This window comes from Leucoraja erinacea, chromosome 35 (genome assembly GCF_028641065.1).
Source record: "Leucoraja erinacea ecotype New England chromosome 35, Leri_hhj_1, whole genome shotgun sequence".
Taxonomy (NCBI): domain Eukaryota; kingdom Metazoa; phylum Chordata; class Chondrichthyes; order Rajiformes; family Rajidae; genus Leucoraja; species Leucoraja erinaceus.
The window spans coordinates 12715956-12731003 of NC_073411.1; the positions used below are offsets into that span (position 1 = coordinate 12715956).

General features: G+C 49.7%; 1 protein-coding gene across 2 annotated transcripts in view; it reads left to right on the forward strand.

The window, feature by feature from the left end:
• The window catches only part of LOC129713346 (F-box/WD repeat-containing protein 1A), a 28063-nt gene extending 13385 nt beyond the window's left edge, over positions 1 to 14678 (forward strand). For both annotated transcript variants that reach the window (XM_055662330.1, XM_055662331.1), the window contains 10 exons: positions 402 to 588; positions 2340 to 2436; positions 4196 to 4333; positions 5578 to 5696; positions 6565 to 6814; positions 7962 to 8080; positions 9848 to 9958; positions 10128 to 10206; positions 11575 to 11762; positions 12651 to 14678. In XM_055662330.1, coding sequence (XP_055518305.1) covers positions 402 to 588; positions 2340 to 2436; positions 4196 to 4333; positions 5578 to 5696; positions 6565 to 6814; positions 7962 to 8080; positions 9848 to 9958; positions 10128 to 10206; positions 11575 to 11736 — 1262 coding nt within the window. In that variant the 3' untranslated portion in view covers positions 11737 to 11762; positions 12651 to 14678. The remainder of the gene's footprint in view (positions 1 to 401; positions 589 to 2339; positions 2437 to 4195; positions 4334 to 5577; positions 5697 to 6564; positions 6815 to 7961; positions 8081 to 9847; positions 9959 to 10127; positions 10207 to 11574; positions 11763 to 12650) is intronic.
• Positions 14679 to 15048: the final 370 nt, after the last annotated feature.

Sequence of the window (15048 nt, forward strand, 5' to 3'; positions counted from 1 at the left end):
CCGCTGAGTTACTCCCATATTCATTCTCCTGTCTAAATGGTTCTTAAACGTTTGTGATAATACCTGCTGGATGCTTTTAATTTTTCCTGCACTCTATGATTAATAAAGGCTGTCTGATCTATATCCCTGGGGAGTACTTGCCTCAATATCTGTAAAACGATGGTTTGCCACTGGTATCTACTTGGTGTCCTTGAGACAGCTCCAAGGTGGCACTTATGAATATGATTTTTTTTTTCTCTTCTCCCGTTATGTACTAGGTTTACATATTCTGTTGTGCTGCAGCAAGCAAAAAATTCATGGTCCCATCTGGGACATATGTCAATGAAACTCTCTTGACTCTTGAAGTCTCGGACGCACTTTCCTTGTGTAACGAGCTGTGTTGTGTGTGTGTGTGTGTTTAGCCCGCGGTCTGGACCACATTGCGGAGAACATCCTCTCGTTCCTGGATGCCCGCTCGCTCTGCGCCGCGGAGCTGGTGTGCAAGGAATGGTACCGGGTCATATCCGACGGAATGCTGTGGAAGAAACTGATGGAGAGGATGGTGCGCACTGATACCCTCTGGAAGGGGCTTTCGGAGCGGAGGGGATGGTAAGGCACGCTTGGAGTGTGTGGCGTTTTCAAAGCAGCACTCAGTCACTTACCCACTTACTCCAACATCACCTCCCAAGTAAAAGACCTCGACCACCACGAATGACAGGCAAAATGCCAACGGTTTGCAGGAACCCTCCCAGCTGTTTTAGGCCAGGAAGCTGCTAGGCTCCTGTGTGCCAGCCCCTTCAATTCCCCTTCCCCTTCCCTTACTGGCCTGTCTGTCCTCTGCTCGGCCTCCTCACTTGGAAGTTCTTCCATTGTCGTTGGGTCCAATTGATGGAACTTCCTACCCTATCTAATAACACCGCTGTCCATGGCAGCACCTTCACCGCAGTTGGTGACGGATGGGCTAACTTTCCCAGCAATGTCCAGGTCCCCTACAGATGATTTAAAAATATATATATAATTACACAATTATTTTGAGAAATACAATTCCTGAATTTGATTTTACTCTGTTCAGGAAACTAAATTCAGCAAATTGCATGGCAGGTTAAACTTCAAAGGACTACCAGGAGTTAAAATGGAGTTTTCATAGTTTGCATTCTCCTGCCTAAATGGTTCTTAAATGTTTATGATTTATACATTACAGAGACAGTTTAGAGTTTAAGTGTCCTTGCTTACGATAGCGGAGTTAAGACACTGATGTTTCTGGAGTTGAATCCTCCTGTACCCAGGATCCAGACATGGTGCCCACCTTGATCAAAGACTCCACCAATGTTGTGAAATGCAAATAATTATTTGCACAGACTAAATATGAATGCAATTTTAATTACCTGATTAAAGTGGCCAATGGAAATGTCTTATTTGTTGACATTTATCGTGTAGCTCCACATCTTCTCTTGGCTATTTAAACTTTGTCATCAGGGGTCTGCATTAATTTGAACCCGGCTGTATGTGACCGGTGTGTCATAAACCACTTGCGGTGGTTCAGTTGGAGAGGAGTGAAGTGGGATGGGGGGGTGGCACGGCTCCAGAGACCCAGGTTCGATCCTGACCACGGGTGCTGTCTGCGTGGAGTTTGCATGTTCTCCCTGTGCCCGTGTGGGTTTCCGCCGGGTGTTCCAGTTTCCTCCCACGTCCCAAAGACGTGCGGGTTTATATGTAAATTGGCCTCTGTAAATTACCCCTAGTGTGTAGGGAGTGGGTGACAAAGTGGGATAACATAGAACTAGTGTGAACGGGTGATCGATGGACTCGGTGGGCTGAAGGGCCTATTTCCATGTTGTATCTCTAAACCAATCCAACAAATGTGAGATGTGAAGGTCGACACAAAATGCAGAAGAAAGGTCGCGACCCGAAACGTCGCCCATCCCTTCTCTCCAGAGATGCTGCCTGTCCCGCTGAGTTACTCCAGCATTTTGTGTCTACCTTCGATTTAGAAACATAGAAACATAGAAATTAGGTGCAGGAGTAGGCCATTCGGCCCTTCGAGCCTGCACCGCCATTTAATATGATCATGGCTGATCATCCAACTCAGTATCCCGTACCTGCCTTCTCTCCATACCCTCTGATCCCCTTGGCCACAAGGGCCACATCTAACTCCCTCTTAAATATAGCCAATGAACTGGCCTCAACTAACCAACATGTGCTGTCCTTTCCTACACAAAGGCGTGATGTGAATTCCGTTCCCGATTTACAAAACTCAGATGGGCCCAAAGTGAATATTTGCTCTTAACTTTCTTGTAAGAATGAGCTTGAAGTTGAGATGATTTGTGAACTAATTGTGAAAGTCTGTGTTTTCTGCGCAGGATCCAGTACCTGTTTAAAAACAAGCCCTCTGATGGTATTTTGCCTCCAGATTGCTTCTACCGATCTTTGTACCCACAAATTATACAAGATATAGAGGTAAGAGCTACCGTTTCTTCTCCAGACATTGGTTGCTGAGGGAATGCCCATCTGTTAAATATAAATCAAAGGTTGAAAGCAAACGAAATGAGTGCAGACAGCATCTCTGGAGAACATGGACAGATGACGTTTTGGTTCAGGACCCTTCTTTAGATTGATTGTGGTTGGGGAGGTAGAGAAAACTGGACAAGAGGAGGGGCAGGACAAAGCCTAGCAAATAATAAGTGTTGGAAATAGGCAACGTTTCGGGCCGAAACCCTTGGGTTTCGGCCCGAAACGTTGCCTATTTCCTTCGCTCCACAGATGCTGCCGCACCCGCTGAGTTTCTCCAGCACTTTTGCCTACCTTCGATTTTCCAGCATCTGCAGTTCCTTCTTGAACAATAGGTGTTGGATACAGGTGAGGTGGGTTTTGATATGCAGGTGGTTAGACAACGGCCAGAGATGAAAAAGACAAAAACTGAGGTAAGGATTGAAGAGGTGGGAATTGTGAATGGCTTTGGTTGCGGGGAGATTTGATAGATGTGTATACATTTATGGAGCATGGATAGGGTAAACAGCCCATCGCTTTAAGGTGAGAGTGGCAAACTTTAAAGGACATGCGCACGGCGGGTGGTTAATAGGGTTGCCGACTTTCCCACTCCCAAGTAAGGGTCAAAATCCGGGACAAATTCCCGACGGCAATTCGTTGACCGACTCGGACGAATGACTGGGTGAATGATGAGTTGGCCCGGGTGCTGGACTGCACACAAAGCCCAGCCGGCCAGCGGGCCAGCTGAGGAGTTTTGGCCCAAAGTCCGGCGCCCCGTCCAACTCATGAACCGATGATCGGCCATGAGAAGGTGGTGTCGGCGGCAGGCGAAGGTCCGAAGGTCGGACAGCTGGCCGGGCTGCCAACCGACCGACAGGGCCAGTGGCGAGGTGTTCTGCTGCTGCACTCCATGGGCTGCACTACGTCGGGACGGGTGAGGCGGATCCGACGCTGCACTCTGACCCGACAGTCCCCTCGACCCGAGTAGTAGCAGTCAAATACGGGACAAGGGCGGTCCCATACAGGACAAACCAATTTAGCCCAATATACGGGATGTCCCGGCTAATACGGGACAGTTGGCAACCCTCATCATCGGTGCCTCTCTCCCTGCCATGGATGCCCTCCACCGAAAACGGTGTCTGAGACGGGCCGGGGAGATCATTAAAGACCCCTCCCACCCCAACCATGGACTGTTTGCCCTCCTCCCATCAGGGAGGCTGTACAGGAGCCTCCGGTCTCGTACCAGTAGGATGAGGAACAGCTTCTACAATAATACCATCACATTGCTGAACTCGGAGTCCCGCCGATAGATTTCTCCAGTCTCTCCGTCCACATTGTTTGATTATTCTGTATTTTTATTTTTATTTCTATATTGCACTATACTATGGACTGACGCTAAACTGCATTTCGTTGTACCCATACTCGTATTTGTGCAATGACATTAACGTTGAATTGAATTCAATAATGCCTGGAATGTGTTGACGGGGCTGGTGGTGGAAGATGATACGGTGTTGGCTTGTAACAGAAATGTGGATAGGCACACATATATACGCAGGGATTAGAAGGACAAGGATTAGGTAAAGGCTGGTCCTGGCATCATGTACGGCACAGACATTGTGGGCCAAAGAGGCCCGCTCCTGCAATTGTACTTGTCTATCTACGAACGTTGATGTAAGGCAAATGGGAATGGAGGAAGTTGAGAAACACCAACGGCCTGTTTCTTTTTCAGACCATTGAATCCAACTGGAGGTGTGGACATCATGGTTTACAGCGGATTCACTGCCACAGTGAAACCAGCAAAGGGGTCTATTGTTTACAGTACGATGACCAGAAAATTATCAGTGGTCTGCGTGACAACACTATTAAGGTGAGTGAGAGAAAGTTATTCTGACTCTTGAGGTAGACAAAAGTGCTGGAGAAACTCGGCGGGTGCAGCAGCATCTATGGAGCGAAGGAAATAGGCAACGTTTCGGGCCGAAACCCTGAAGGAAATAGGCAACGTTTCGGGCCGAAACCCGGAAGGGTTTCGAAACGTTACCTATTTCCTTCGCTCCATAGATGCTGTTGCACCCGCTGAGTTTCTCCAGCAATTTTGTCTACCTTCGATTTTCCAGCATCTGCAGTTCCTTCTTAAACAGAAGGAATGGGTGATGTTTTGGGTCGAGACCCTTGATGAACTGGTTTCCTGGCCACAGGGAAGTGGACGGGGTTGTAGAGATAGCAAGATAATGTTAAAATTAATTTCCCAGTATCTGTGTCACTAGCAAGAAGCACATTACATTACCTATTCCCCCTTCGTTCTTGAAGGTACAGAGATTGGGACATTTATAGTCTACAGTGGAGGCTGGAGGAGTGATGGAGAAAGCATCATGCATCAATATAAATATTAAGCTGTATAACATAACGTCACGATTGCCCCCCCTCTGTCTATGGTCCCGAAACGTTGCCTATTTCCTTCAGTCGGAAGAAGGGCTTCGTCCCGAAACGTTCCCTATTTCCTTCAGTCTGAAGAAGGGTTTTGTCCCGAAATGTTGCCTATTTCCTTCAGTCGGAAGAAGGGTTTCGGCCTGAAACGTTGCCTATTTCCTTCAGTCTGAAGAAGGGTTTCGTCCCAAAACGTTGCCTATTTCCTTCGCTCCATAGATGCTGCTGCACCCGCTGAGTCTCTCCCAGCACTTTTGTCTACCTTCGATTTTCCAGCATCCGCAGTTCCCTCTTTAAAAAAAAAAAAAAAAAAAAATTCTGACTCTGCTTATATTGTGTGGGCTGTGTCTCTTGACATGTCACGGTCTGTGTAGATGCCAGTTTAAGCCGAAGAGAGACCCAGAAAGCTGGGGTAACTCAGCGGGTCAGACAGCATCTCAGGAGAGAAGGAATTGGTGATGTTTCGGGTCCGTGATTCTTATTTCGGGTCCGTGATTCCGAAGAAGAGTCTCAACCCGAAACGTCACCCATTCCTTCACTCCATAGACGCTGCCTCACCCGCTGAGTTACTCCAGCATTTGGTGTCTACCTTCAATTTTACCAGCGTCTACAGTTCTTTCCAACGCATATCAGAAACAACATTCAATTGCATTACTGTTGACGGTGTTTGCCTTTCTCTCTTCGCAGATCTGGGACAAGAACACGCTGGAGTGTAAGAACGTCCTGACTGGCCACACCGGCTCAGTGCTCTGTTTACAGTACGATGACAAAGTCATCATCACTGGCTCGTCTGACTCCACAGTCCGGTACGTGTGTCTGCTGGCAATTGTAGTTGGGGAATTGACACATTGATGTATAAACCTGTACAGCCATCGAGGACAACTCCCTCCCTGGAAACCCAGTCTGGGGGCCTGAAAGATGAGGAGCACTGGTCACGTAGGGGGTGGTGGAAACCCCCCCCCCCCACTTAAATCACGGTGGCGCAGCGGTAGAGTTGCTGCCTTACAGCGAATGCAGCATCGGAGACCCGGGTGCGATCCCGATTACGGGTGCCGTCTGTACGGAGTTTGTACCTCCTCCCCGTGACCTGCGTGGGTTTTCTCCAAGATCTTCACTTTCCTCCCACACTCCAAAATCGTACAGATTTGTAGGTTAATTGACTTGGTAAAATGGTAAAAGTAAAAATTGTCCCTAGTGTGTGTAGGATAGTGTTAATGCGCGGGGATCGCTGGTCGGCGCAGGCCCGATGGGCCGAAGGGCCTGTTTCCGCAAATGTATCTCTAAACTAAATAGGGGGGAGGGATATCACCCCAGGGGGCCACATGGAATGCAACGGTGTGGGGTAAAATTTGTAAACACTACATCACGGCACATTAAATGTTTGTGTGGCCTCCGAGAATGTCGGAAGAATTTCTGCAAAGTTCCTGTTTTGGATTTTTTTTTACTCCGAACAAAGTTTATTTTGAATATCCAATAAAATAATCCTATCAGCCGGGGTTTAAGAGTAACCTGGTACGTACCCTGTCATGCCTGTGCGGGCAAATTCTGACCCAGCTTTTGCCCCCGTCTCTCAATGCCCCAATGTCAGTAGCTCTGGCTGGTTCTGCTCTGCAGTGAAAGGCTCTGAAGTAGGGGGGTTTGTTTGAAGTTGCATTGTTTGACCCCCCCCTGCAGGGTGTGGGAGGTGAACACTGGGGAGATGCTGAACACGTTGATCCATCACTGCGAAGCCGTGCTCCACCTGCGCTTCACCAACGGCATGATGGTGACGTGCTCCAAGGACCGTTCGATCGCCGTGTGGGACATGAGCACCTCCACGGACATCACCCTGCGCCGAGTCCTCGTCGGCCACCGCGCCGCCGTCAACGTGGTCGACTTTGACGATAAGTACATCGTGTCCGCTTCAGGAGACAGGACCATCAAAGTAAGATCCCTTCCCGCTCTCTCTGCTGCTGTCTTTCGTGCCCCTTCCTGCATTGCTTTAGTCACCTAGTTCTATTTCTAGTTCCAAGGCAGAGATGGGTAGATTCTTGATTGGTACGAGTGCCAGGACTTATGGAGAGAAGGCAGGAGAATGGGGGGAAGGGAGAGGAGAGAGAGATAGATCAGCCATCCAGGGAAGATGACATTTCTGATCGAGACCCTTCTTCACAAAGCAGCAGCCTCGACCTGAAGGGTCACCTATTCATTTTCGCTAGAGATGCTGTCCTCAGCTGCTCAACCTGCGTTATATCCACGTGTCCCTTTGATAACTAATCCCATTAGCATCCATCTCCAAGAACCACTGAGTTACTCCAGCTTTTTGTGTCTATCTTCGGGTTAAACCAGCACCTGCAGATCCTTCCCACACATTACATCTACAGTTCCTTCCTGCACAGTCCAGGGAGGATTACTGTCTCCTTCCTGAACGATAATAATGAATCAAATTAGTAGTTAAAGACAGTGCTCGAGTAACTCGTGGGACAGGCAGCAATTCAGGAATAGATTGATAGGTGACATTTCAGGTGTGGACCCATTCTTCTGGTTCCTCTCTATAAGGCAGTAGCTCTACCACTACGCCACTATGCTGCCCATCTGGTCTGTTCTGCCCCTCTCACTTCCTCTCTGTCGGTTCCCCTTAGTTCACAACTCCCTGATCTTTCAAACATTGTTCGACCTCTTTAAATACTTCCAACTATCTGAATAATAACACAATCACAGATGGATCGCATCTGGTTTCCATCTTAATTTTCCATCGTCTCCCGTGGCTAAACCAGTCCTTGTTGCTCCTTTTGTTCCCCGCGCCTTGAGAGGTTTATCCCAACTGCTTGGCTGTCACAATTACTGTGCTTTAAGAAGAAAATGTGAATGTAGAGACTTCTCTCGCTGTGTGTGGGTGTGTGTGTGGGTGTGTGTGCGGGTGTGTGTGCGTGCGTGCGTGTGTTGCGTGATGATGACGCATCTCTGTCCATCCCCTCACTAGGTGTGGAACACAGGATCCTGCGAGTGTGTCCGTACTCTGAATGGACACAAGTGAGGCATTGCCTGCCTGCAGTACGATGATGACGCATCTCTGTCCATCCCCTCACTAGGTGTGGAACACAGGATCCTGCGAGTTTGTCCGTACTCTGAATGGACACAAGCGAGGCATTGCCTGCCTGCAGTACAGAGACCGCCTGGTGGTCAGCGGCTCCTCTGATAACACCATCCGGTGAGTCTCGTGTCTACTTTGGGTATTCATTGCAAACTGTAGCCCGCAGCAGAAGAGGAAGCAGCTTGTACAGTTATCCCCATTAGCATTCATCTTCAGCAATGCAGCACTCCCTCTGCACTGCCCTCAGCTGCTCAGCCTGCGTTATATCCACGTGTCCCTTTGATAACTAGTCCCATTAGCATCCATCTCCAAAATTGGCAGTCACAATATCTTCAATCGCTGTGTTTATTTCTGGCAGTAATGCCACTCTGATGCCCAAATGGAAGCTTGCCATTTAATTATTCCTGGTGCAACTCAAAGAATTGGCAAAGTGATGATGATCGGCCAACTACTTTAGATGATGCTGAATGAGGGAGAATATCTTCCCGTAATGGCTGTGGCATCCGTTCTATCCAGCAGAGGGGACAGTGGGGACTCAGATTGGTCTCATCTGAGCCATACTTCCGGAGGAGCAGCATTCCCAGATGAATTAAGCCTCCAGCCATTTTCCTGAGTAACAGCTTAGTTTAGTTTATTGTTCTCATGTGTATCAAGGGACAGTGAAAAGCTTTTAAATGTGTGCTGTACAGTCAGAGAAAAGACAATACGTGATTAGAGTCAAGCTGTCCACAGTGCACAGATACAGGATAAAAGGTACATTTAGTGCAAATAAACTTCGAGTAAAGATAGTCTGAGGGTCACCAATGAGGTAGATGGTAGGATGTTTCAGTTGCCTGATAACAGCTGGGAAGAAACTATCTGGGAAGGGCAGTCACTGGAGGGATTTAAGAGAGTTAGATAGAGCTCTAGGGGCTAGTGGAGTCAATGGATATGGGGAGAAACATAGAAGCATAGAAATTAGGTGCAGGAGTAGGCCGTTCGGCCCTTCGAGCCTGCACCGCCATTCAATATGATCATGGCTGATCATCCAACTCAGTATCCCGTACCTGCCTTCTCTCCATACCCCCTGATCCCCTTTAGCCACAAGGGCCACATCTAACTCCCTCTTAAATATAGCCAATGAACTGGCCTCAACTACCCTCTGTGGCAGAGAATTCCAGAGATTCACCACTCTCTGTGTGAAAAAAGTTCTTCTCATCTCGGTTTTAAAGGATTTCCCCCTTTAAGGCAGGCACGGGTTATTGATAGGGGACGATCAGCCATGATCACAATGAATGGTGGTGCTGGCTCGAAGGGCCGAATGGCCTCCTCCTGTATCTGTACTGCTTCACGTCCTGACGATAAGGAGGAATTTGCAGCCATGTCTTGCCATTTAACAGAAGTGGCAGCTGCAGCAATCTCTTGAGAGTAGCCTGAACTCAAAGTTTGGAAAGTGTTGGGGGTGACGCAGCAGGTAGAGCTGCTGCCCAGCGGCAGAGACCAGGGTTCGATCCTGACCTTTGGGCGCTGTCTGTGTGGAGTTTGCACGTTCTCCCTGTGACCGCGTGGGTCTCCTCCGCATTCCTCCCAACTCCCAAAGACTTTCGGGTTTATAGGTTAATTGGCCCCTAGTGTGTAGAGAGTGGATGGGGAAGTGGGAGAACAGAACTAACGTGAATGAATGGACACAAAATGCTGGAGTAACTCAGCGGGTCAGGCAGCATCTCTGGACGAGGAATGGGTAACGTTTTGGGTCGAGACCCATCTTAAGCTGGGGAGTCGGGGAGAGGGAGTGGGAGATATGGGAGGGTAAGGTGTGAGAATGACTGATGGATGGTCTTCACGGACTGGGTGGGGCATGCTGTATCTCTGCAATAACTAAGCACTAACGTCTTGCCGCTACAGGCTGTGGGACATAGAGTGCGGAGCGTGTCTACGTGTGTTGGAGGGCCACGAGGAACTGGTGCGATGCATCCGCTTTGACAACAAGCGCATCGTCAGTGGAGCCTACGATGGGTAAGCAGAACTTCCCAAAGTACCTTTCTTTGAGATTATGGTGCAGGAAACAAAATGCCTTGAGCTGTTCGCGAGCAGTAGTGGGATAATGGCCAGATTGGTGCCTGGGGGTCAGAGTCGGCAGCTGACAAGTGTGGCCGTGACCGTTGTCTCTCCTCTCGCTTCACAGCAAAATCAAGGTGTGGGACCTGGTGGCTGCGCTGGACCCTCGGTCTCCGGCCGGGACCCTCTGCCTGCGGACCCTGGTGGTAAGTTCCCCCCGCTTTCCCTGGGCATGGGGGCACCCTGTCTGACCCACTGAACACTAGAGCCAGCTGCACCTCCAGCTTACTTCCTTGTGCACCACCCCACCTCAGCACTGTGGCACAGCGGTAGAGTTGCTGCCTTGCAGCACCGGAGACCCAGGTTCGATCCCGACTACGGGTGCTGTCTGTACGGAGTTTGTACGTTCTCCCCATGACCTGCGTGGGGAGAATGTGAGAATGTGGGGAAACCGAGACCTTCGGTTTGCTCCCACTCTCCAAAGATGTGCAGGTTTGTAGGTTAATTGGCTTGGTTTAATTGTAAGTTCTCCCTAGTGGGTGTAGGATAGTGTTAGTGTGCGTGGATCGCTGGTCGGTGTGGACCCGGTTGGTTGAAGGGCCAGTTTCCACGCTGTATCTCTAAACTAAACCTCCAACAAAGGACCCATAAACTGACTTAACAGGAAAGAGACCAGAAGGATTCCGACACGAAATGCCATCGGTTCAGTTCCCTCCACAGATGCTGACCTACTGAGTTCCTCCAGCACTTTGTGTTGTAATCAAAATTCCAGCATCTGCAGTTCCTTGTATCTCCCTTCCGTGCTGGATCTTTCTCCTTAGTGCTGGCTTTTTTGCAGACACATATTCAGTCTGCAAACTTGTCTCCACAACAGAACCCCAGTGAGACCGATAGGGGTTAGTCTCTCCTCCAGGCACTGATACTCATTGGGATTGAAAGGGAACAATTTTCACTCCAGTTGAATGAGAGTGTATACCATCTAAAGTGACCATCGTGGAACATAATTCTTTCAGATTAATTAACAGGTAGTTGCTAGTTTTCCGCTGGCGCGGTGAGAAATGGCCTTGATGGTGGGTTATAGACTCATACACCACCAAGTGCTCAAACTCACCGACGCTATACTAATCCCATTCCCATCAACATTCCCACAGATTCACTCTTGTGTTGCTATTTCACTCGCCACATTCCCATCTGCAAGACCCCAGATTCAACCACTCAGCCACTTTAGAGGCGATTTGCCACTCCGAGCAACTGGCACATCTGTAGTGTGTAGGTCGCACCACCAGAGAAAAGGAATAGGTGACGTTATTGGGTCGAGAAGGGGTCTGACCCGAAACGTCACCTATTTTCTCCAGAGATGCTGTCTGACCCGCTGAGTTACTCCAGCTTTTTTGTGTCCTATCTTTACGACGTGGGAGGAAAGCACCCAGAGGAAACTCACGGGTCACAGGGAGAACATGCAAACTCCACACAGGTAGCACCGAGTTCAGGATTGAAGCGGGGGTTCTGTAAGGGAAGGTGGGAATCGGGCCTGGGTTTTATGTGTGTGTAACCTCCCTCTCTCCGGCCACCAGGAGCATTCCGGGCGAGTATTCCGACTCCAGTTTGACGAGTTCCAGATTGTCAGCAGCTCCCACGACGACACCATCTTGATCTGGGACTTCTTGAACGTGCCGTCGGAGCAGGGGGACGGTTCGCAGGCAGCGCCGCGCACCTACACCTACGTGTCCAGATAGGTGGAGCGGCCAGCGGACCAGTCACGGTGAGCACTGCCTCCCTCCCTCCCTCCCTCTGCTTGAGGAGCTCAGCTGCTGAGTCCGAGATCAAACCCCCCCCCTCCCCCTTTCACAGAGTGACGTGTTGACATGAACTCACCCGTCTCCTCATTCTCTGCCACAGAAGGCAGTGGAGGCCCATTCACTGGATGTATACAAGAGAGAGTTGGATATAGCTCTTGGGGCTAACGGAATCAAGGGATATGGGGAGAAAGCAGGAACGGGGTACTGATTCTGGATGATCAGCCATGATCCTGGGGTGGGAGATTGCAACCTTCACGTGGTCTGCCCTGTTTCAACGAATGCAATCAACCGGGTGTGCACAATCAAATAGAACAAGTTGTCCTACAACTTTAGGCTTTGCACACCATACGCAAGAAGAAGAAGCCATGATCACATTGAATGGCGGTGCTAGCTCGAAGGGCCGAACGGCCTACTCCTGCGCCGATTTTCTATGTTTCTCCCCCTCCAACAGCATCTCCACCTCAATGAGACAAAACCAGGAACGGGGTACTGATTCTGGATGATCAGCCATGATCATATTGAATAGCGGTGCTAGCTCGAAGGGCTGAATGGCCTACACCTGCGCCTATTGTTTATATTTCTATCATGGTTTGAGACTTGACTGCAGGTTTGTAGGTTAATTAGCTTGGTAAATGTAAAAATTGTCCCTAGTGGGTGTAGGATGGTGTTAATGTGCAGGGATCGCTGGTCGGCGCGGACCCGGTGGGCCGAAGGGCCTGTTTCCGCGCTGTATCTCTAAAACAAAAAAAACGAAATAAAAAGACTGGTGGCATCACAGCCGGCACTTCCGGCCTCTCTACATTCACTTTAAGTATTAATGCTTCTCTCTCTCTCTCTCTCTCTCTCTTTAGATGCCTGAAAGAATTCCAGCCTTTCGACAGCGAATATACAAACCTGAGCCACACATCCATAATGAAGCGATCGCATTGAAGGGGTTGGCGGGTCAGAGCGGCCTTGGTGCTTTGAGTGAAGAGTGCGAGCGTTTGCGACAGAGGGGAACCCGTTTCCACCCCATTGCCACACACATCCATCATCGCATCAACGAACGAACGAACTCTCTCCACATCCATCGCAACTAACCGCCCAAACCCCAGTTAATTTTGAACATTTGTAGGGACTGAAAACTTGGAAGGGACTTTCAACGGCAGAAGGTCAAAACAGCAAAATCTTTGTCGAGGGAAATGTGGTCATGGCCGCTGGCAATCGGTGACCCAAGTGTGTGTTGGTGCACATTTACACTGTGCTCATCCTCTGCCCTCTGTTCTCTGTAAAGATCCTAGATGGCACTGAGCTCCACAGGTCAGAAGATCCCACAGGTTGACCTCAGCGCCCCTGGAGTGAGGTGGAGGGTGAACCCAACTGAAGTGTGGCATTCCGGCCATGTCTCTCCCCCCCCCACCATCTCCCATGGCAGACGCAGCCAACCCTCCTCGGACACGGGGCACCGGGCAAAGTAGTGCAGCCGTACGCCAAGGAGCTTGGATTGGAAGGGGGTGTTCACTCTCCCGACAACGAGTTTCCTTCAGCACAAAGAGCAGCACGTGTGTCTCTGGCACGTAGACTTGGTGGAGCGGCGTTGCCATTGTGAATTAGGCTCCGTTCCCTCGGAATGGGGATGGATGTTGTCTCCCGGACAAAAAGCCGCGCCAGAGAACGGAGACTGCGGGCAGAACGGGCGCAGGTCTGCGCTGAACTTCGGGAGTCCCGGGGATGAGGCCGGGGGTTTCCTTTGAGCCTGGACCCGCGGCTCGGACTCCGCTGCTGTTTGGCCGCAGGTTACAATGCCAGACCTGGAAGCTGCACACTGCCCTGGCGAGAGAGGGAGAGGGAGAGAGAGGACTCCTGCATGACCCATTGCCCACAGACTGTTTCAGTGAGCTGCCCCGCGGGCAAGTGGCCGGCCGGTGTGAATCCCGATCAGGAGCCAGCGCACTGTGAAACAGGCGGACTGATCAAAGACAAAGAGTGTAGATCTGGTCAGAGTGCTGTTTCAGTCCCCAACAATTATGTTGTATAGTTGTATGCTGTCACCTCCCTTCTGAAGGGGAGGGAGCTTTTGTGTTGAATGAAACCGATGTGCAATTTACGTTACTTTTGTACAGTTTGTGTATGGTAGAGCACCTTCTCTGTTGGTTTATTTTAAGCAGTTTGTCTTTCGTGTATCAACAAACCTGCGGGCCTCTTGACGTTGAGACAACAGCAGTGTCTCGTGAGGATGGGTTTGGGTCCTGGGAGAACATGTTGGGTTGCTATATCTGCCACTGTTGCATCTCTTGCCTGCAAACCCCATCGACTTAACCCTGTTGGGTCAGTGCAGTTGGCGACACAAAGAACTGGGGGGTGGCCGATGATATCAGTGTCCACCTCCACCTCCAGCCAATGGAGTCCAAAATCCGTCCACCTGGATTCCAGCATCTCTGCGGTGAGCGGGGTTGGAGGGCGAGCCTTTGGTTGTTGGTTAAGATGGCGTGAGATCGCCACAGTGTCCAAAGCAGCAGAAGGTGGAGGACTCGGACACGGGGCTGGCGGCCAGTTGCTGCTGGGGAGGGAACCCTGTTCTCCTCTGGACGTTCCACCATCACCCACTTCCAACAAGGTGGCGAGCTACCACCAGTGCCCTGAACAAGGTCCCCTGCGACCCATCTGCGCGCGCGGTCTTCTAGTGGCCCTCAAGCTTGATTTTCATTTTGAGTTCCAACTCCTCTCTTCGTTCCTAGACCGTGGCTTTTGGTAGTGAGCTGTGCTATTTTTCTACATTTTCTTTTTTTTTGTTCTGTGGATTATTTATGTAGTCTTTTTAAAAACAAAAAATTGCATTCTTGAACAGATGTGGTTTGTGATTAAATTGCAGTTTATCATTCCCCTGACTTGCAAGGATATCGAATGTCAAAATGTCTTTATTTTTTTAGAAGGAACTGCAGATGCTGGAAATTGGAAGGTAGACAAAAATGCTGGAGAAACTCAGCGGGTGCGGCAGCATCTATGGAGCGAAGGAAATAGGCAACGTTTCGGGTCGAAACCCGGAAGGGTTTCGGCCCGAAACGTTGTCTATTTCCTTCGTTCCATAGATAATCAGTCTGAAGAAGGGTTTCGGTCCGAAACGTTGCCTATTTCCTTTGTTCCATAGATAATCAGTCTGAAGAGGCAATGTTTCGGCCTGAAACGTTGCCTATTTCCTTTGCTCCATAGATAATCAGTCTGAAGAGGCAATGTTTCGGCCCGAAACCCTTATTTCCTCCGTTCCATAGA